Source organism: Paramormyrops kingsleyae, chromosome 6, assembly GCF_048594095.1.
Source record: "Paramormyrops kingsleyae isolate MSU_618 chromosome 6, PKINGS_0.4, whole genome shotgun sequence".
NCBI classification, from domain to species: domain Eukaryota; kingdom Metazoa; phylum Chordata; class Actinopteri; order Osteoglossiformes; family Mormyridae; genus Paramormyrops; species Paramormyrops kingsleyae.
In genome coordinates this window covers 26,649,837-26,673,442 of record NC_132802.1, presented here as the reverse complement: position 1 = coordinate 26,673,442, position 23,606 = coordinate 26,649,837, and the positions used below count along the sequence as shown (strand labels likewise).

Here is a 23,606-nt window from a genome sequence, read left to right as displayed (position 1 = left end):
GGGGGCACAAGAAACTCAGTTACTACTCAAGTACAAATCAACAAATATAGTAACTGCATGAAACACAGGAACCGTTATGATTTATTAATGAGGAACAAACAAGTGACCAGTACAGTATGTAACTAACACTTAGTTTCTGGTTAATGAATACATTAAGTAAAAGAGTACTACTACTTTATTTGTGCCCCCTCAAGTAGTGTAACCTTTATTCTTTAATTTTTAAATCCCTTACATTCACTCTTTGATTAGTTTTTAAACTTGACACCCGACACTTTTCTCAACTACACACATTCTCATGTTTTCTCATGTTACAAATAAGCAGCTCCTATCAAAATTGACTTTCTTCACCACTGCAGAACCTCTGTCACCACTGCACAGCATTTCAACATATATAGGAATACAGGAAATATAATTCTTTAGATTCGTGACCCCGGGTCTGTGTTTGAGGAGCCGGAGCTTTTCCCCCATGTTTTCTCGTGGGCTTTCATGGGGCTGGCGAGTTTGCTGAGATGGAATGTCTTCCCACCGCTGGTGCTGCCTGAGGCTCCACGTTCACCACGGCCAAATACTGGATAAGCCATTATGGAAGACGGATGGATGCATACATATTGCTATTTTGAAGTTCTGAGGCAGCCCGAGAGTCATAACTGTCAATTGTCTTTTAAAGAATAGTTCTACTTACATGGTAGGATGACCTCTCCTCTCTGTCGAGGGGCTTGGTGACGAACATCTTCCCTGCCACAGGGTCAATGCTGAACACCTCATTGGGCGGCTGGTCAGCACCCACACCTGTGATGCTGTATCGTATCTGGATCTGTCGGTCCTGGTCGGAGCGAATCTGTGCCGAACAGAAAGCTGAGGATGAATGACTTTTCTGGAACTCAGAGACACCCGTGCACACACGCCTGTTGGAATACTACAAAATTGCACAAGGAAGATTAGTGATGCAATTAGTAGCTCTTAAAGGCTTCACAAGACTGTCTTCTTTGATATTGCTGGTATTGCTCTCCAGCCTGGTCCTCACTGGGTTGGGTAGAGATACTTCCGTACAGAGTGGATCATACACAAAACAGATGGATTCAGGAAAAGCTGACAACAACCCCTATTAGAAACATATCTGAGTGAGAAAAACATCTGAGCTGGCAGGTACTCCTCTAAGCACAGACAAAGTGACAGTGCTGACAAGATGTTTACAAGTGATTCTTGAATCAGCTGTCCAGCACAGACAATGATGTGCTTCTAACAACTATCAAGAAGCATGGAAATGTCTCAAAGGCCACTCCCCTCTTTCAAACCCAAAGAGATGCAGTCTTTGATTGCAGACTTACGTTAAGGAAAACCAGTCATCAGCAATTCAGGTCACCAGTAGTCCCATGTTGTAAAGCCTTTGCTTTACTACCAGGCTAAAGTTTTCTAATGAGTGAGTCTTTATATCTAAGCAAGCATGAGAAATTCCAGGTTTTATACTTGCTTGATCAGAGTACAATTAGGCTCCTTTTGTCCTTGTTGTGACTATTACCAGGATCTCGGTCTGACTCTGAATCTTGCTTTGCATATAAATGTTGTCTGCAGAGTTGGAATTAATTACCAAGTGTCACAATGGAAGAGACGCCTGACGTTTGCTGATGTAAATATACAATAGTGTATTATTAAAACTTATACTAATATGACTCTCTTGCTCTTTATGAACAATTCTTTCTCTTCCTCCTGATTTCCCCTTTATCTCACAGGTAGGGCATCGGAGTATGGAGAGCTGTTAAGAAATTTGGCCTTGCTGCCAGAGCTAATTTCCTCAGTCCCGCCGCTAAATTTCAACACAGACAAACAGACACAGCTGTCTGCATAGTCCTGGCCCACGGTCTTTAGAGTTCTGACAGTCTGACCTTAGCTCTCTGTCATGCCAAGCAAAGGACATTTCAAGTCTAAGTATTTACAACATTAAGTCCCAAACAGCAGCCAGTGGAACATGAAACTCATGCAAATCCATTAGTAGAGAGCTAGAAAGGCACAGCAAGGTCCAACTCCTGTTTCCTTTCAGACAACACGATCCAAGTATGAGTCTCTTGGCAGGGAAGGGTTCTGAATACCAAAAAAACGGGTCAAGGAAAAGATTGAGGGTCACCTTGAAGACTCTGAGGTCTGTTATGAATGTTCATTCTGCAGTATGTTCGATTAAGGAATTATATATGTAATTCTCCAAATTCTCCATCCTCACGCTTTTTTATTTTCTTTTTAACGCCGTTGCCGCCTGCCTTTCAGTGCAATGAGAGCCTCATGCTGCCGTGAGCGGCGGGGTCATGGGGTGTCAGGCTCAGACAGCCGTACTCTCTCGGTCCCGTGTATTCCTGATTACCGTGCCGTTTATTCACGAGGCAGCCCATTGTGTACGGCAGCAAAGTGGGCCTTTGGGCGCGGAGAAGAACGCTCGCAATTAGATAAACACAGACCCTTATCGTCCTTTTTCAGGGATAACGATGCTCTTGGATTTCACTTAGTGTTACGCAGCCATGCACAGCAAAACACATTAGTGTGAGTGGCCCTGGGACAGTTTAAACGCAGAATTCAATATTTACCTCTTTCAGCATAATAAAAAGGAATGCCAAAATGCACGCAGCTACCGTTTCTCTCTTCTGTAGATGTTCTGATAGGATGAGTTTTTAAATACACTAATCAGAATTACAGTACATGTGCACAAACACAGCATTCTGCCATGGAAACAATGACAGCTTGAGTGCTTTTGATTACATCGTTCATTTACATGTTACGTTTTTTTAGCAGACGATTTTATCCAAAGTGACGCACAAGGGTGGCACATCACATATATCACATTGCGAAAACACGACTGTCGAGGACTTGACTATGCATAAATGCAGCTAGGTTAGATGGTGACTTACGGTATCTCAATGAAGAATCAACAGAATCATGCTAAGCAAGTAAAGAGTAATAGAGGGAATCACATCAAAGCCCGAGCACGATAGAAAAAAAATCAAGCTTCAGAGTTCAGCCTCTCTTTGCTTCATTGTAAACTTCACAATCCTGCCTAATTGACGGCACGCCTCCTGACAACTAGAAAAGGCTCCGTTTCAGTGCGATTGTCGCTTGACCTCATCCGTGGATGAAATGTACGTTTCAACAAGCTCATTGCTGCTCTCCATGCTTATTGGGAAACTAATTGAAGGTCTTCTGGGAGTAGGTAGGAAGAATACATCACAGAGCCAATATTCCTGCACAATTCAATAACAGGAACAAGTGGAATGCTGAATACGACAAGCACCTTTTTAATTTCCCCAGAACTAATACAGAGCAATTTAGTGCATTAAGTGCACCGAAAAGTCTATGTTTTGGATTTGACTGCTGTGTAATTGAGTCTCATTTGAAGAAATCTTTTAATTTAGCCTCAGATGAGACCCCAGCCAGGCCTTTCCTCTCAAGATTCAGCACCATTAGGAAAATGACACGCTGTTTCAGTATCACTCAGGCCCACTTTATCTGGCGGTGAGATTGTTGGATGTAGCTGGCCCTCAAGAAAATTCTGCTACAGTTGTTTGCCCCTCTCTTCGCATTGCACCAAACTGGCTCCGGAATTGTTAGGTAAGAGCCCTGAGCAAGGATGGAAAATTGCAGGAAACACACAAAGTGCTTAGATGTATCAAACATCTCTTACCGAGCCTGTCCCCAAAAACACATTAATGAAATGCTGTGTGTTTGTAATGGCTGCCCACATTTCAGAGTGTCCTTATCTGCTGGTGCCGAGGATGACTGTAGTCAGTCGCACCTACAAGTGTTTGATTACTGTAGCTTCGATGCCTTGTGTTAGATACACATGCAACAAATCTGATACAAGTAAGATAGATGAAAACACCAAAAACTAGCACTCTGGAATTTAGATTTTTTTTTTGCTCTTAATTCACTCCCATACTGGTGAGAAATCACATCCAAGCTCCTCTCATATTGGGTTCTCACTGTTTCCGTACAAATTGTGCACATCATGGCAGAAAGAAAAAACACTGACCCCGCAAAAATATTTTTAAGTCAAAAATTTCCTCCTAGAGTAAATGGTCGGTGTGTGAAGCACCACGATCTTGCACCATATTAACTGCTGACATTTCCGTAAAACAGGAGATGCAGAGATGTTGGAGAAGATGTCCTCAGTACACTTGCATTCAGTCTTTACCTTTGTTAACCACTTCAAGCATGAGTCCACATTTCACACAAATCTCTTTATCTACCAACTAATAAGCAAACAAGCAAACAAACAAATAACAGATGTGTAAACATGTTTAGACTCACTGAGTCGCTTTCCTCTCCTGGGTAATGAAAGAAAGATTGACTTGTTTTGAGCAGTGCTAATAAAGGAAGAAGAAGAAGTTTTTTTTTTTGTCTCCTTGTTATAGAGGAAAAATGGGAGAGAGGCAGGATGTAAGAAACTGTGAAGTCTCTCGGCACAGACCAGACACTGGTTAAATGACCTATTTGTAGTCGGATCAAAGCAATTTCCTTCATTACTGACAACTTGTCAGGTCTTAAGAAGATTTTATCTGTGAGCTTAGCTACCTCTGTGAAGCAAACTGAATCAAATGAGAAATTATCATGGCATTACCTCTCTGGGGGAACGCAGGGCGAAAACAGCGACAGATTCCAATGCAACGCAGCACACAGACCTGGTGCGGAAGCATGAGAGTAAACAACCTACACTCCTTTACTGCTGCATTGCTGTCATGGCGGTAACAGGAGTTTTCCTGGAAAAATTTATACAAGTATGTAAATACATACTATTTTTATCTTAAAATGAATGCCTTAATGTTAACGTCTTGGTAAGATTAACTTAACAAGCGGAAATTCTTACACAGGGCTTAAACCCATGTCCTGTGTATTATCAGTGATACAAACTAACTAGCTTAGCTAACATGCCTGGCAAGTAACTACCCTCACAACTATAACCAGCATGCGGACGTTTCCTTTGCGTAAAATTACCATGATGTGAAATGTGCAAATTATAATGTCTATCTTAATAATAGCTATTTCATATCCTTATACGAGTTTGATAATGAAAGAATGTTTATTGTTTACTTCTGTTGTTAGTATAACCCTACCTGCTAATCACATCTACTGGATTGACATGTTGGCTCAAGTTTCTTTATGCAATTATTGGAAATATTTTGATTGTTGGCACAAAAATGAAAATCAGTAAAAAAGGCTTTATAGCACAACAGAGAAAATGATTATACTGTAATTTATTAGAGCTAGCAAAGGCATTTTGGTATGAGTTTTGTTTTACCGTAAATACACTAATACGCAAGACACTCATTGAATATGGTGCTGCCACTGGCAAGCAAGTGCAGCAGTAGCTTAGCGTCCCCTTTACGGTGTTCAGCTATGCGCTAAGGCTCCTGCTGCAGCAGAAAAGAGGAGTCCATCCTCACCAAGGATCTAGAGCACACTATGCTTGGAGTCATCTAACATCGAGGAATGCTGTTAAACAGAGCAAACAGCCCCCTTCGTAGCTTCAGTTTGAGGCTATGCTATTATGTTTGGCTACAGAGCGTGTGCAAGACATTTTCCACTCCCCTGATCGCCGCACCATTTTTCAGCTGCACCCCACATCGGCATCCTTGCAAAGAAAAGGACACGTTGGTCCTTCCTATATGCTGCGATTTACCTCCACAATGCTGTCATCAATCATTTATTATCTACAAAATGTTGTCCTCTTAGTCCGCCCTACTTGGTTTGAATAAATCTGATTTTCAAAACGATTCAGCCTCTACTTATCCTGAAACATATTAAAATGGTGTGTATCACCGTAGGAAAAAAAAAAGATGCATTTATTCATAGTTTGACTTTTCATGACCATGAATTAACTTTACCGGTACGGAGGAGAGAGGTGGGGAAGAAGATGCCCCAAGAGCACTTAGATTCCATTCACTATGCAGCACAATGCTAATTCTGCACCACGCTGTATTTATGCTTCTGCATAAACAGTTTTTATTTTAATAACATCTTTAAATCGCAGTTGAGAGTGAGGAGTGGAGGATACATAAGGGTATTGATTTCTTGACAGAATAAAAAAACTAGGAAGTAAATATTTAAGCAAAGCAACACTTAGCTGGAATATATATGGAAATGTAACTGAAAGGTTTTACGGTTGATTCACATGAGCTCACTGGGAGGGCTGGTGTGAGTCCTGCCAAAGCACAGACACCCACTCAGGACGACGAGGATTTGGCACCACCTGCTATAGGGCCGCTGTTTATCTCAGTGCCACCTTCCGTGGGATCCGGTGTGAGCTAAAGAGGTGGCTGCCGTTATTTGCGAGTGGGCGAAATGACAGCCACTGCCCGGTGTGAGATACACGATGACTAAGCCCTTTTGAGGAAGCGTGCGGATGAAGGAGCTGTCAGCCCTAATTAAGAGCTCCCCTCGCTCGCGTCCCCCACATCACAACCCACCGTCTTCTGATAGTGCTAATATTTCTCTTCAGCGTCGCAGCTCGGGGTGGCAAAACACACGGCTCACGTGCCTCGCCAACGCTGCTAATGTAAATCCGCGTGTCAACCTGCGGATTTATCTACTCTGACTGATGCTTTAACATGGGCTGGGGGGGGGGGCTTGTTGAGGGAGAAACTTCTGAAATCCTTCTTGCTAAGAGTATCGCAGGTGAAACTTGAGTGACAGCGGAGGTAAAGGGTCTCAAATAATATCCTAATGCAGTGACAGCTAATTATATCATAATCCCAGTTGTGGGTGTCAATAACCTTGCACCCGCTCCAGTCTCTGACCCCCTACTGCATGTACCTTAGCCCTCTCAGCACAATTACTGCTTTTCCCGGCCTGGTCTATCTCTGTCTGTGTCCCCTGCCTTTCCCCTCGTACCGCGTTCAAGATCAATCCGTGTGACAGCGTGGGTCCGAACGTGGCACTGCTCCGGCGGCAGCCCGAACGCCAGCCGAGGGCCCCTTCCCATTGGCCGTGAAGCCTGAAAGGGTGGAGCTCAGTCCGTCCAGCTTACCGCTGGGTTTTTATTTTATTTATTTATGGTTTATTTGACATAATAAACATAGAATGTAAATGTGCCAGAATTAGCCAAAATGGCTATTTTACATCTGTTGTCCATGGACCGATGGTAACAGGTCAAATGCATATTCGGGTTCTGTTGAGTCGTTGCGCTGGGAAGAACTGATGTGAGGAAATGTTACTCTTTTTTTTGTTCTCTGAGAATTAGGCTACTGATTTTTTTCAAAATTATTTGCTGAGTCGTTGTTGTCTTGGTGTGTGTGTATAAAACCATCAGAATGACAGCATCGATAGTTTTTCTGTTAATAAACAATAGAATATAAAACCTATCAATCAAACTAAACTGCATGAAACAAGGCTTTAGTTATTTGCTGACATTGAATCTGTCCCTCAGCAACTTTTACAATTAATTGCAACTCATTCCATAATAATAAAACTTTACATAATGCTTTCTGGCTAGCATAAAAAACATGCATTAAAAACAGGCAAAGCGACCGTACAATTCAATGCATATCTCATCTTGAGTGTGTCGGAGTGTTTCAGGCCTGTACTGGAGACAGTTAATGCCCTGGTACTGTGAAGCAGATGACCGCAGAAGATCTTCCATCAAAATGTTCAGCAAATGAGCCAGCCCCTGTTACAGATAGTGAGGGCAGTTCTCTTTGATCATCAAATTATGCTAGCCAAACTGAAGCAATGCATTCCAGCACAAACTCAGCATCGCTGACTCAATGTGAGATTCTATAAAATCCTTGATGAAAGGCGCCAGGGAAATACATGTCATTATTTTAACGAAATACCTCCAGCCGTGTCAGTCTTCATTTTACCTTCTGTAAAGTAAAATTCCTTCTAAAGTACCGTAATGTCAACATATTCCAGTCTTGAGGTCCAAAAAAAGAGGAAACAGATTATAACATGGACATGGACGAGATGAAAACGAAAAACAATTATAAACAAGAAAAAAAATCACTTTGTTCTACAAACACTAAGATTTCTACCCTTCTAAGAAAACACATCTGAACATCTGATCTGTTCATGAGCGCAGCAGTCTCTGCGGAGGTGCTCGGCCTAAACAGCTCAGCAGAGCTCAGCCTCTTCGTTAACACATTCCCGACGCACAGCCTTTTCCCATGATGCCGAGCCGCGTGAAATCACAGCTGGGAAAACAACTTCTATAACAGCAAAATGCAAGTTTTACCAATTTAATTAGGATAAAACAAAAAGCTGCCAAATACTCTACAACAAAGTTAAATAATAAAAACTTTGCAAGCCTTCCGAATTAAGCAAATTGCCTTTGTAATATACAGAAAAGAGGCTTAAATGAAATGCTATTACATGTCCGTAAAGTACAGCATGCTACTGGAATGGAAAGGATGTAGAGGAAAACAGCTGAATCCATTAGACAATTAGGCTGAAGCTCTTCACTGCCATACCCCCCCCCCCCCCTGCCTGGTGAGGGCTAATCAGAGATACACACTTGGGAGGGGGGGTGGGGGTGCTCTGTCCTCCACGCCACACATCAGAAAACAAGCGCTGAAGCTGACATGACGTGTGGCCTTTGGGTTCTCGCTGGGGTGGGGCCTCCCGCCAGCTGCAGTCGGCCTGCCCTCCTACCCCCCCCCCCCCCCCCATTCTCCCGTGCTCCCCCTCCCCCTGGATCCGTCCTCTATGTCAACCACATGCATATCAGGCATGTGTCAGCTTGTGACAACATTTAATTGTCTTCCAGTCAGCCGTACGAAGGGATGAAGGAGAATAAGGTCGTGTGTCTGGGCAGGCCCCTTCTCTTGTGTTTTTGTGTTGCCACATCATTACCAGCATCGCTTCACGCTCTGGACTGCTTACAACAATTTGACCTTTTGTTGTACCTTCTATCCATTATCTGTCTCTGTATGATTATGATTGGCCAGCATATGTTTGTGCCTGATTATGATTGGCCCGTAGGCTGTGTAGGGAGGGGTCAATCTCTTAAAAACAAAGGCCAAGTGGGCTAGTAGAATCTGGTTTTTTTTTTTGTTCCACCTGTTTGTTTACAGCAGATAAAAGAAGAACAGATATGAGGAGAGACAGATGTGAGGCTATGCTGTGCTGAGAGACGCGGAAGAGGACAGCCCCCTGGCAGGGGGTGGGGGGGAGATGTGACCTGGGCCTAATCAGAGGTGACTGGCCAGGGGGAAGCCGCTACCTACTGGGCACCCTGCTTGGTGACTCCGACAGCGCCGATCAGGAGTGTAAGGCACTCAGCCGATCATCCTGTCAGACCAACACGGCATGACATGCCACCCCCCACATCCAGACATGCCCCAGAATCCCCCTCAAAATAAATCACCCTCCCCCCACCCGCCTTCACTCTTAAGAAGGCAATCAGTTTAAAATAAGTGTCATTTATCAAGACAGTATACTGAGTGAATAATGGATGTCGGGCTATAAATTATGGGCTGTATCTCGTGACTAGCAGCCTGGTCTTTGCATCCCAAGGTTAACATGCACTGCATTACACGCGTCGTGTGACAGGCTTTCAGCTGTGAGCCTTGCTTCCTCAGTCTCTGTAATTTCCTGTTCAGCCTATGAGCTCATCTCAATGTGAATGGACATTGGGGAGCTTGATTGACAGGTCTCATTCATAATTCGCAGTACCTAAACCACTATGTCAAGTGCACTTCATGTGTTTAAAGGATGCTGGTATTATACTTTTTTGCTAGCCAATACTTAGCACATAGAATTGCCAGCTTATACACTCCTAGGTATTATTTTGCCTTTTTCTTCAAGGGAGAAGAACAAAAGCGGTCTCCAGGAATCGTAACCTGCCGCTCTGAAGAAAGCTCAAATCCGGGGCCGGCACATCACACTCGCTATTGAGCGCGTGAACGACATCGCGGCTAAAGCCGACGGCGTTGCAGCCTTTGCCGAAGGCCGCGGCGCGGGGATGTGGCCCGATGGGCCGTTCAAACGCGTTGGGATTCAGAGCAAATATGGTGCAATTTGGGTGGAAAATAAATCCTTGCTTTCTATCCCAGCAAACGAGAAATTGTGGCAGTGTTGGGGGGCACCCCAACCCCCCCCCCCCCCCACACACACCCACAGCTACATGCCTGCCGGTCGTAAAGCTGCCAATTAGGGATGTGTGCCTGAAAGAGCCGGACGGAGCCTCCTAGCTGGCCGTTAGCCCCCCCGCTCCAGATACGAAGCAGGTGGGGGGACCTTAGCTTAGCTGGCACCCCCGCCGACTCGGGCCCCATCAGACAAGAAGTGACAGGATCACATGAGTTAATGATCACGTCTCTCCGCAGTGTGGCACTGACGTCGGCAGCACTAAGCTCCGTGGCAGCCAGGAGTGACGTCTTCTCCATAATCCTGACTTATCAGCCACGTCTTTCATTTTGTTTCTCTTTCGCCGGTGCCGTTTCATGTCGGCGGGGCTTTAAAAAGCCTCACTTTCTCCCTGCCTCTGTTGAAATTTTAACTTTCGTTCTCGAGGTGCCTGTCTCTCACGGTGCACCACGGATGGATATTGACGTTCATTTTCGCTTTGAAGTTATTTCATGCCCATATGTTCACTCCTGGCCACCCACGCACACATATAAAGACACAGAGCTACGTCCAGCCAAACATACACACAGTCATAAAGCTGTGTTCTGTGATAGGCAGAATTTATAATTAATCCAGGGGTGGACTGCCAGGTGGGGCCGAGCACCCCACCCCCCAAGTGCATCTGACATAAATGTGAAACATTTGTGAAGATTAATGCACTGATGTCATGCATATTATTTTCTCTTGTGACATGTTACTTATATCTCTCATGCTTATGTATACAGTCTCATTATGGTGGGAGGCATAATGCAAATAATATTTAGTACAGTACAGTACAATTTTGAAATGTAATAGTTTGTAATATTTTGCAATCAAACTATGTTGAGGCATGTATTTAATGAAAAAATCTGGTTGTGGAATTTGCTAGCTACTGCAGTGCATGATGGGAATGAAATTTAGAGGCTACTTAAATTTCATCATCTGCAAAGGCAGGCCCTAGGTGTGAATTTGGAAAGGGGGGCATGGTCCATTTTTGCCCCTGGGCCCAGTGTACAGTTGTTCTGCCACTGAATTAATCAATTATCTATATAATTTTAATTTACAACAATCCACTACAAAACAAAATAATATATACTGCAAGTATCAGCAGTTCAACATACAAGCAGACTATGTACCAAGGGGCAGAATAATGTACCAAGTCTGTTCATAAGTCTGTGAATTGTGGCTGGCCTTGTATTTAACATTTATATGTAAGTGATGGACTAGCCTCTTATCCAGGATGTGCCCCTGCCCAATGCCCAGTGCTGCCCTCTCCAGTCCCTTTGTAACCCTACCAAGGATAAGTGTTTGGAAGACGGATGAATAGTTATACATTTCTCGTTATGACAATATATGAACAGAATAACACAGACCAAACTGCCCTCACCTGACACGCAAATATAAATGCAACTAGGAAAGAAGAGGTCTGTAGAGGTGCTGAATAAAAACTGGTGCTACAATTACTCCTGACCAAAAGAGTCTTTATGAGCGAAATGTATAGACGTTTGGCTGTTTAAAGACACCCGCAGCCACATCACAGAGGACACATCATGTTTACTCCTTCACTGACCGAGGGCAGGTGTGAAATATAGACTTTTTCTTTATCCTTCCTTTTAACTCTCCCTCTGAAGCACTTGGCCCATAAATAAAAGACACTTTGTGTTGTGCTTCCCGCATATAAGCTGCCAAACGGTGTCCTCTGAGGTTCTTAGAGCCTCCTCGGAATATTTAAGCATAAAACACTGGCTTTAAACGCTGACATTGACATTGCATCTCGTCCACCTGAGACCCAGTTATTTGGTTCTGCTCCAGGCTCATGAATATTCATATAGGGGGTGTGGCCAACAGCTCCTAAGACGCACGTGTTAATGGTACTGACATCTTCTGGGCCACAGTGCTGTAGGAGGTCCATACACACCGCAAGCTAGTGCATTGCGAGGTCAGGAGGCAAGGGAGATGCTCTGACTTGGCAAATACAGAGCTGCGGGCTGTCAAGAGTCTCAGTCTCAGTCAAACCCTTTGTGATACATAAGGTGGGAATTATAGCAACATCATTTGCATTTGAGGCATCTGTATAAAGAATAATTCCATGCTGTTTAAAAAGTAACCAAAATCGACAGATGAGTGCTAGCACCTTGGGTACACTTTCAGGCAAACCTGGGAAATGAAACCTTTCTACAAGTTGGATCCTGTACCTGCACACAAACCTCAGTCTGCAAAGTACTGCATCTCCAGCCACGGCGACAGATGCCTGTGCACCAAAGGAAAGGCGGCAATTTGCCTGCATAAAGATCCTGTCATTTGGGGAAGCCTGACAGATGCAGGACCGATCATCTCGCCACACTTGTTTAACATTTTCTTGTTGGCAGTAACAGCCCATGGCTGAACTGGAATCAAAGCTCTGGTATTAATGCATCACTGAGAGAATTAACATGGCTTGTGGCCTGTTTCGCAACAAAAAACATGCATCCCCATTAGTGGACTAGTGGATTGTATGGGACCTTATTGTAAAATCTACACGTTACTGACAATGTTAGCTATGCAGCCGATGTAGGCTCAATGACTGTAAAGATTAAAAAACAAAGCAAAGAACTAAAGAGATCTGAAATATGGAGGGATATTCAAATTAAAGTGTAACAGCAAGCATGCGTGACTGATGTTCTTGAGGCGGACTCCCTGCACACACTGATGTGTCAGACAGAGGTTAAACATAACCTTCATAACCGTCTAATCATGGGTATTGTTTGTATTATCAAGTGGTGATGTCATTCATCTCAATGTATCTTTTGTCTGCATGAACGTGTGTGTGGAACGTGAGTTTGAGTAGACATTTCGTGACAACTGATACAATACTGTTAGGGGAAGATAAAGATTATGTGTTTGACATTCTGTTTGTGTCAGTGGGTAATTGAACTAGTAAGATGTGATTAACAGCAATCAGAGAGGCCGCTCTCAGATGGTTAGATGTTTTGAAGCAATCAAAACAGGTTGTTTTTACATGATGGATACAAGCGAAACATGATTTGTGACTAACGGTGTTAATACTGCGGATGTTTTCTCGATGAGCCGACCGGACCCTTCAAACAGCACGAGAGACAAAGGCAGCACCCTGGTATCTTTGCAGCTACTCTTCCCCCGGTCATGTGACCGTTGAAAACAAACGGAAACAGGGTAACTCCCTAGAGGGAAAGGTACTGCGGCACATACATCCGTCCAATTGCTGAGTCAACTTTAAAGGTTTATACGTAATCCCCCATTCACCATCACTATTAATTTTGTGACACATTGATCCGTGCTTTTAATGCTTATTAAAAGAATGTATCTTCAGGACTGGATGTGCATCCCGAAATAATAAGGGTCAGTATATTCGATTTATTTAAGCGTTGTGATGTTTTGCTGTCAAGATTAGCATTACTATTGTCCCGCTGCATTTGATTAGACCAGCACACAGTGGGTGAATAAACGCTTCAGCTTAACCTGTGGTCATCTCAAAGTTTTCACCCATGAATGTTATTGCGAGAGAAAAGGGACAATGAATGAGTAAAAATCATATAGCTGCAGCAAAATGGAGAGGAGATGGAGCGAGACGGCCACAGCCGTACGGCTGAACTCGTGTGAAACCCCTAAATTGGGCACATTCAGAGGCGCTTTTGTCTGGCATAATAACCAATTATTGCGTTCAGATTAAAGGCGATCGATGTGAAGGGCACCAGAGCCACATGAGGATCCGTGATCACGGTGCAGGGAGCCGAAGGAACGTCTTAACACATAATCTCACATTCGCCAGCTGAAAGGGATAGACACATTCGGGGACAATGCCTTAATCACCGGCCTTGTTCCTTTTTGAAGCTCGCCTTCCTTTAATTTCCGTCTCATTCACATGGTCAATGGCACCTCGGGCGCCGGGCGCCATCGTTCGGCGTGTCCAGCAGTCATTTGCCAGCGACATCAGAAATATAAAAGAACAGTAAAAGAATCATATTTGATGGCGGAACACAAGAAATAAGTGATTATGTCTCTATATTTGTGGATTGGTCAGGATGTGTATTTGAAATACAAAAGCAGATTGGGAATTTTGTTTTTGGAATATATCTCCTAGCAAAACCAGCCTATACACTTTGTATTTTATCTTTTGATTTGCTAATCCTATTTACCATCTGCTTCCGTTTACGCACAATCAGAATGCAAGAGTGGCACGTCAGCCCAGACTAGGCTGTCTGATTAATTACATTATAATAACCAATCATTAAAATCAATGTAATATGACTTGCAGAAATAAAAAGTGCGCATTTACGGAGGCTGGCCGGGGTGGGTAGGGGGAGGACTTTTTATTTTTTTAAAGAGCATGAATTAATGGGAGTTAAGATGTGAATTACATTTCCAATTACTGCTTTAGTTGGACAGAATTTTAAAAGGAATCTATTCTGAACAGCATGTACTTACGCCAAATTATAGTGGCTTCCTCTGGAATTAACAATAGCAGGAATCCTCCATCTCTGAGCGTGAAGGAAGAATAGCGTGAACACAGCCATTATTGTAGCATACAAAAGGGGCCACATTCCCTCGCTTACATTAGCAAGTTTAGAGAGCAAAGGGGAAAATGTCTTTCTTTCCCATTGAATGATTGATTGATTCATAGACCCCCCAAGACAGCTAGCTGAATTGTTAATTTTTTTCCCCTCCATTGGCAGTCCCAGAGGGTTTCCGCAAGGACAATATCAAACCCCCTACCCTCATATCTGAGTACAAGGAAACAAAATGTATAATTAGAGTAAAGACATTGAATGTGGCTCTTTGGGAGGTGTCAGAACCATTTACGCTTCTGGTCCACTCCTCTGCCCACTCGTCCATTGCTAGTTGGGGTGCCTTGGGACCCTCCCACTGAGCTTGGGTAGAAGACCAGCAGGGAGAAGAGTGAGGGTGTGCAAAGGCAGCCTTGGCTGAATTCTGTAAGCTTGGGATGCTGGGAAAAACACATCAGTGGGCAAGTAGGGGCAGCAGTTAGCATCGATTGGGCTGTATCTATCCAGCCTGTTTTCTTCGAGGCACTACTTACATGATGCAGAACAATGGTCAGCAAACATCAATGCAAAGCCAGATCCAAAGAGGAACCCCCACTGCCAACCAGAGCAAGTTACCTGGCACCGGAGAATCACAACACAGGAGAAGTTGCTGAGATGTTACTGGGCTTTCGTGTGCGGCGGTCCAAAGCAAGGCACCTCTCCAGAGACTGAGGCCGGGCATGACTGCCTCCCGAAGGAGAGCAGGTCCCTACTGCAAAGCTGGCCAGGAGAAAGCAGTCTGCCCGGTGCCAGATCAGCACCTCTGCACACAAACAGATGGGAACTACCTGGAAAAGCCAACTGAGTAAGCAGATGTCCAGAAAGCGGGGGGCGGGGGGGTTCATCTGATGCTGGTTGGATGTCCGACAAAACTGAGCAGCCGCTGCCAGAAATTTTGCCGGTTCAAAATTTGACAGGTGCTTCGTTGAGAGCCGTAAAAGCTTGCGTGGTGAAGCGACAGGGATCCAGACGCTCTGCCTCCTCACACAGCTTGCTGGGCAACGGCGGCCCGTTCATATACGTCCACATGAGTGTCACCCTGCTTCGCCACCATCACTCACTCATAAGAGGACAGTGAAGTGCTGCTTTGACAGATTTCCTGCCTTCAAAACAGCAGATTATCCCTGAACTCAGAGACTCGAGCAGTACTGGCCGAGGACGTGGCGTCTCTGATGAAGGAGCCACATGTCCCTACACGTCCATGGGCGCATTGACTGGGAACCTATGCTGCACCTGGACCATGCCAGTTGCATCAGATAGATCTCCTCCCACTACTAGTGCATCACCAGACTTGATCTAGTCGAGTGAGTAACTTCCGTTCACAAAGGCTGATGTCATGAGTTTGTAGGGCAATCTCCGGCAGCTGTTGGAAGTCCAGCAAATCTCAAATTGTCATCAGGATAAATTTAAAAAGGGGGTAGGCTAAATGGAACGCGATGCCCCCCCCGCGTCGGTTAAGACGTAAGCGGTGCGACAGCAAAAAAAACAAGCTACAGAGTGGAGGAGTTGCTGCAATTTGATCTAGGATCTAAAGATTTTGCTTCCTGCTGTGAAAAAAATCTTTTTTCATATGAGAACTCGCTATAATACAAACAGTCTCTGCTTGGTACGTAACTGAAGAACAATGTTGTTGTTCTTCAATGATCACAGACCCCAAAATGATTAGCAGCTGCCAAGCTGACGCCGAATGTGGCCCCACACCCAATTATTCAAAATGACAAAAAAAAAGAGCAGTAATTACAACTACAAGGAGAGTTACATCTAGGTTAGTACAGTATGCATTCCATGTAAATGAGGTGATTCTGACAAAAGGGCATCTTTTAAGGTACGAAAGCAAAGAAAATCCAATATTCTTGCAGGCTTCAATTTCATCTCAGCGTACTTCTCACACCCAGCGAAGCAAAACAAACATTAAATAAGACAGGAATTTTAGTCTTTTTCATGGGCATGTGTAAATCTAACTTGTGACTAAACATGTTGAAATTTAATTTAATCTTATATCTTAGGGCCCCCCCCTTTTTTTTAGCTAAAACACTCCCTCACTCTTTGCTTTTTTCCGCAGCGATCTTGCCCTTGTTTTTGTTGCAATCTCTTTCAGAATCTGGCATCTTGAAACAGCCCCAGAGCATATCTTTCCCCATCAGCTCAAGCTCATTAAAAGCCTCCAGAAGAGAGAAGAATGCAGTAGAGGTTGTTGCCAATGGCCTGAAACTAATGATGAACCAGGGACCTTCAGCGGCCAAAGAAGGTTTCCCCCTGCACAGACACATCGGCGAAAATGTGTTTCATGTCTCATGTCTTTAACTGCTATGATTAGATGGTTTCCCCCCGTTTTCCTAATGATGAGACGGCTTCAATCGCCTCATTTCAAAGAAGTCTCTCCTGTCTCCTAGCTCATCTCTGGCTGGATCTCCTTCTGGAGGGTGTTTAACCGTTCAGCTTCACTGTCCCTAAACGGCGCATTTTGAATTTTATTCAGCCTTGGAGTAGATAGACATAACGGCAGCGCAGACAGCCGTCGGCTGTGTTTTCCGCCGCGCCGTTTCCAGCGGGTGACTTTGAGTGATAAGCGTGCTTCATGCATGTGCCACGACGCCATGAGACCAGAAGTTATTTCTAGCTGTTCTAATGGCTACAAATCGCAGATCTCAATCAGTCCATCACCGCGGCTGCTGGTGAGTCGATTTCAACATCTGTGCCGTTGCAAACATTTCAGGAGAAAATGCTGCACTGAGTGACTGATACATTTATTCCCAGCCTGACACTGAAAACTAATTTGATTTAATAGCAGATAAACAACGATAACTGATTAGTTACCGCAGACAAAAAAATGATAATTGAAAATTTCATGGTAATTATATTTATTTAGAAACAATCAGAGTAATTTTAAATGTTCACACCAGAAACACTAACTATTTCTTTGATGGAAAAAAGTAATAATCCTCATAATTTCCAAAGCTCTACTAAACTCGCATCAGCTCAAACGAAACCAAGAACCATCTGTGAAAAAGAAGGTTTGTTGTGATTTGGGGGTCTGTTTCCAAAAACCATTGTGACCCTGCCCTCCCTTAACAAAAATGAACCTCTCACCATCAGTATTCCCAGTCTGTAGTATAGCTTTTACATTTTGTTCAGTTTGAACTACAAAAAGCTCTCCAAACTCAGTGACCTATGACACACCCACCCACGTTGTGTTTTAACATAAACTTCAAATTCCTCACCGTGGTCTTAATAATAAGCTGCCCACAGCTTCCTTAATACTTGACATAAAAGCTGACTCCAGATTTCTGAACATATGTCTGGCTCCAAACTCCCAAGGTCCACAGCACTAATGAGCTTGCAATCCAAGAATACTAGCATTTTAAAAATTTAAATTCACTTATTATTGTTCTAAGTTTAAATTCACTTATTATTAATGGTCACTGTACGCATTCATAACAACCTTAGAAGAAAATGGGATGCAGTTCAACCAGCAGCAGAAGGTTTTTACTGTTATAATTGTTGCACTGCACCAACAACAGACTTTGCATTAAAAGTTGAATGGAAAAATGACATTATATCCCACACCACAAGCAGCCCTACTTGAATTTGTCTTGTTTCAGTGACAGTCTCTCCATCTGCTTCTGATTCTCACCAGAATGTCACTGTGGCAGGTCTGTTATTTTTTAATGCTGCTTTTGTGCCTATCGGCCAGCTTTTCCTGGTTTCCTGCACTCTGTACACTTCACCTCCAGACCTCCGTTCTTCCTGTGCAAAAACAAATCAAAGCTGGTATTCGCCACTGAAGTGTCTTTGTCTCTGTTTGCCTTTCCTTTGCTCACTTGTGGAGCAGCCTGTCTTGTGGTGCCAGGGTGGGTGGGCCTTTTCCCATGGGGGGTGCTGTCTGGAGCACCAGGAACAGTCAGACCCCCCCCCCCCCGGTCTCTGCCTCCCTACCAGGCTGCTGCCATTGCTTGTCACTCCACTGATGGACGCATGCTTAGTTTTTAAAATGCTTCTTGTAAATGACGACAAAATTACCTGCTACATTTTGGCAGCTGCTGGGTGGAATCGCACCATGCGCATGTGAGAAAAGCCTCTCTATTTTAATACATTTGAAATCAAACTGTACAGGTGCTCCTTTACTTCCGACAGGCTTACGTTTTGATGAACCGACCACAAGTTGAAAATATCGTAAGATATCATATGAATATGATATGACACATTTGGGCGTTTAGTAGACATAATAGGCTTGGGAAATTTGGCTAGACATAAAACCAAACACTGTACTATATATCGTTAAATACTGTATGATGTGTTTATGCTCGCGATCACTACAGAGACCGGACGCGTGGCCGGGTGGATGCCGCCATTGGCCCGCATCCGTAGACAACATTCTACGATGTTTCGCTAGCCCAGGAATTTCAAAGTTTGATGACTACTCAACGTGTCGCTACTGAACCAGAGTAAAACAAGGGGCACATGTACTTGCCTGGACTAATTCTATTACCACGAAACTGACTAGGACGGGATATATGTGAGGTGTGCAGAAACGTATCATTTACTAGTGCTGAGTTCTAAGGATCACAGCAATAAGAAATGCTGGTGACAGATTACGAATTTCCATTAAAAATGTGACTCAGAGTCTCCCCAACTGGGTGACTCGTGTATCAAACTTAGGGAATTACTGTTCAAGGCCCTTCAATGTACTACAGACACGATTGCTGGTATGCTGGAGGAAATTAACCAAGCTTCCATATGTAGGAAATCCACCTGACCCACACATCTACCCTCTATGAAAAGCTGGAAGAGACCCAGTCGCCTTCATATTAAGGCTTCAGCAGATCCCTGTGAAAAATCACTTCCCTCCAAGAAAGTAAAAAAATCTCAGTCGGTGCCCCCTGCTGGCCTGGGGTAGTGTTTCAATTGAAAATTGGGTGAAACAGTTAAGAAGGCCTCCAGAGGGAAGTGCCGTAAGAAGCGATCATGTGACACAGCACAGGGAGGGCAGAAAGTTCCAAAGTGGGCCATGTGATTCTGCCAACCTCCTCTGCAGGGTTGACAGAAAAGTGGCAACCGGAATCTGTAGGCCAGCTCCGTAGAAGCTGTCCAGAGTCCCCTCAGCTGCTGCCAGTCTCTCTCATTGCAGGTGAGATAAAGGAGCAGGCTTTTTACACTCTAGCAGTCAGTCACAGGCTACACAATGACACGGGATCTATATTCATACTCATCCAGACATGAGCTGCAATGACACCCATGTTCTTGCAAGGGCACTGGTGCAGTGTCCTGAAAAAAGGGTCTCATTCTTTTATTTTTGGGGTGTGTTGGCTGGGAATTTATGTTCAAAATAAAGCGGTGACTTTATATAGCCAAGTTTTCTGTCAGATTTCCTCACTGTCAATGAGTCTAAACTTCTCATGGTTGGAATAGAAAATTGCATGTTACATCTCTGGATTCCCGTCCTCTGGAGTGAACAACACAATTATCTTTCCACACTGTGGCCAGGAGCAGATATTTTTAGCTGCATGTTTCGGAGCTGTTAGATAATTGGCTGCTGCTTGAAAAACATTATAAGCTGATTATACCTAAACATACATCACTAGAGGATTGGGGTACCATGACAGTAAGACGTCAGTGCAGCCCTCAGCTCTCGGGCCAAACAAGAGTCAAGAGTCACATTGATGACTAAATTTCAAACTAACAAATTAACAACTTTGCTGCTACCATTGCTGGTCTCATTTTTTTCCTGTAGCACTGGACACAATTTGTACAGATGTTCAGTCACTTAATCTAAACCAGTAGGAAAATGAAATATTTAAGGTAAATGGATGGCAATATATTCTACTTACTTCCAGACACACTTTTCATAAACACCACTTCTTATTAAGAAATGAGATCCTGATATATTGTGTAAGTCAGTAATTGTTTTACCATTATTCAGTTGATACATGTATGATACCATTACCCTGAAATGTGGAAATTCTCCTTTCTTTAATAAATTTGGCATCAGTTAGACCAAGAACCATATTTTCTGCATAAAGTACAGTAAAGCTAATACCAATGAACAGTTTCCAGCTGCATGTTCATAATGTGAATTAATTAGGGAACATTTACTGGGAATATCTATAACCTTAGGAATATACTGTATTAGATCCAGCTGAAGGAGTCATACAGACCTCTTTGAAATAAATTCTTCTTAACTCAAAGATTCAGTAAAGTCTTTAAAAGGAGCTTTGTCCTTTTTCTGTGTAACTATCTAAAACAAGGTCAGTAATGGCCATAAAACATGACAGATGCTAAATGTACACGGATCCAAACACGCAAATCAGTACAGAAAGTATCAATGGAAAGGCGAAGGAAAGGCAAGCCAACACTTTAGAATGAATAATGTTTGTGCACAACTGGATTCCGCGGGCGATTAAATCACGAGAGCCGCTCAGAGTTTTGGCAGGGCCTTCTTTCAAAAGCTGGCGAGTGGATGGAAGTTGTTTTTGGCCTTGTCTCAGGCAGCCGAGTGATAAAGAGAGAATTCTCTCCCCTCGTTTCTCCCCGTGTCTGACCAGTGTCGATCTGGAACAGAGTCAATCCCAGCTTCACGGTAGATTTCAAGCTGAGAAACTCCCAGGGATAGGCATGTGGCTCGAGTAATTCAATCCGCCACTTCCTCTCAGTCTCAAGCCTGGCCAGAACAGTCTGGCTACAGAAGACACTCATGGAGGCGACCTCTAATTCCACCTGCTCCCATTTCATCAAAACACATTTGTTCTTCTTCCCCGGACATGCAGCATTAATTTTTGCATATGAAAATATCTGATACAATAACACGGGGCTGAGAAAGAAATCCTTTTGTGGAGTTATTGTCGAAAAACATGCAACATTTTCTACGATTAAGGGAATCTCAGTTTATCTGACTGGGCACAGAAATTCAGAATGACTAGATGTCTTTAAGAAAACATCCATTACACTAATATTAATAAATGAAGTTTCCCGAGTGATTACTATCACTGCTACCTCTGCATTACCCCATTTCGGGCCAGTGACTATCTGGTGCATGCACAGCTGGGACTCTGCACATCTGCGATTCTTTCCCAGTTAAGCTTGATCCACTTTTGAATGAATGTAATACGCACTCAAACTTACGTCAAACTGAGATTGCTGCACTCACAAATTGCAATACCATCTGCCTGAGTTGTTTTCAGCATAAATATTTTTATAGTCTTGTCATAGCCGAAAAAATGAAACCTTTGGAAGAATTTATTCTTATTCTTAAGAACTACAAATATATCCTCAGGCCAACTATTTATCCAGCACTGGGTCAAAAAAATCCTGTCCCAAGGGTACAGGGCAGAAATCAGGAATCTGACACATCTGAGAAGACTCTCTATTCAGTTCCATGGGCATAACCCTAATCCAAGGGCATGACCCTAATCCAAGGGCATAACCCTAATCCAAGGGTATAACCCTAATCCAAGGGCATGACCCTAATCCAAGGAAATAACCCTAATCCAAGGGCATGACCCTAATCCAAAGAAATAACCCTAATCCAAGGGCATGACCCTAATCCTAATTTAAAGCCCTACTCAGGCCTACCCTTAACCATCCATCCATTCATTCTCTGTACCCACTCGTCCTATTCAGGGTCTCAATTAGAATTCCCTTCACTAATTGTAAAGAAGTATTGTATGTTTCTCATTTTAGATATATAATGATATGGATTAAAAATAACATCCATAACAGAAAATGAATATTTCTTGACAGTGCTGGGTGACCTTTAATTAATCATAATATGTCATGGAAAAATTCTACAGTAACAGCTGTAACAAGTCTTATGTCCTTGTTCAAATGTCGTACAGCATGACATTATCCAGTAAATATTATCTTGTATTATTACAATTTCACAACATGTTGAAAATATTATGTCCATTGTGGAAATTTCTGTATACTGTACAATGTTATGCCAAGTCATAATTCCCAGAAAGCAGTGCATGATAGCATAACCATACTTAGATATCATTACAACAGACTTATAGTGAGTACATGGTAATTACACGAGCCGAACCTGTTTTTGAATGAAATAATAGAGTGATATCAGCCTTTCATGCCATGAAACATCTGATGTGTTTGCTGAATAACAGCTTGTGAACTGGTATTAAGACCTGTCGTTCACAAGGACGATTCTGACGGGATAAGATGAAAGCAGCTGTCACCGCTACATCTGGCTCGGTTACACAAAGCCCGCTCTTTTAATGCAAATATGGCTGCATCATTTTTTTATATTCAATATTTCTTTACAACCTTAGATCTAGATACACGTTTTCCTTCACTTTGAGGCTTTCCTTCCCCAACACAAACACACAAACAAACAAACAAACAAAACAAATGAATAAAACACATAACATAGTGGGCACCAGATACCATCAGGCATTTAGTTTTGAAAAAGCCACAAACGCAGCAAGAGTGATACATGGGGATGGTGAACGTCGCTTGGCGAGGGCTTAAGGCCCATGCCGGTTCTGTGTCAGCGTCGCATTCAAAAGCACGGAGAATGGCACCATTGTTCTGCTTTGTGCGATTTAAAAAAAAAATAAAAAAAACAATGCATGTCTCCAAAGCAGACACACAACACATACAGCACAAACATCTTTTGTTCATTGTTTTTGGGGATGGAGTGCTGCTTCCCCCGTGACACACCGGCAGCACTGCAGAGGGATAGTGAGGCAGATTTAGTTATGCGATCTTGGCAGGAAGCAGATTCCAGAGCGCTCCATTAGACCCAGTGGGGAGGTGACAGATCCAGAGGCTTCAGGAAGTCTATCAGTGACAAACACAGTCACAGTCTCCGTCCTAATCCATCAGTTTGCTCGCATCCGTCTCATGCCTGGAAGTTCTTCATTTTGCACTCCAGCTGAATTACCACGAAGGACGCATTTTCATCTTCCTGAATTTGCTTTTAGCTTCCCTCATCTAAGACTCCCTGATAGTGTG

At 43.4% G+C, this 23,606-nt stretch overlaps 1 protein-coding gene across 3 annotated transcripts in view; it reads right to left on the bottom strand.

The window, feature by feature from the left end:
- cdh4 (cadherin 4, type 1, R-cadherin (retinal)) overlaps nucleotides 1–23,606 on the bottom strand; it is a 282,577-nt gene that overhangs the window by 61,671 nt on the left and 197,300 nt on the right. For all 3 annotated transcript variants that reach the window (XM_072712941.1, XM_072712942.1, XM_072712943.1), the window contains one exon: nucleotides 683–838. In XM_072712941.1, the coding sequence (XP_072569042.1) occupies nucleotides 683–838 (156 nt within the window). The remainder of the gene's footprint in view (nucleotides 1–682; nucleotides 839–23,606) is intronic.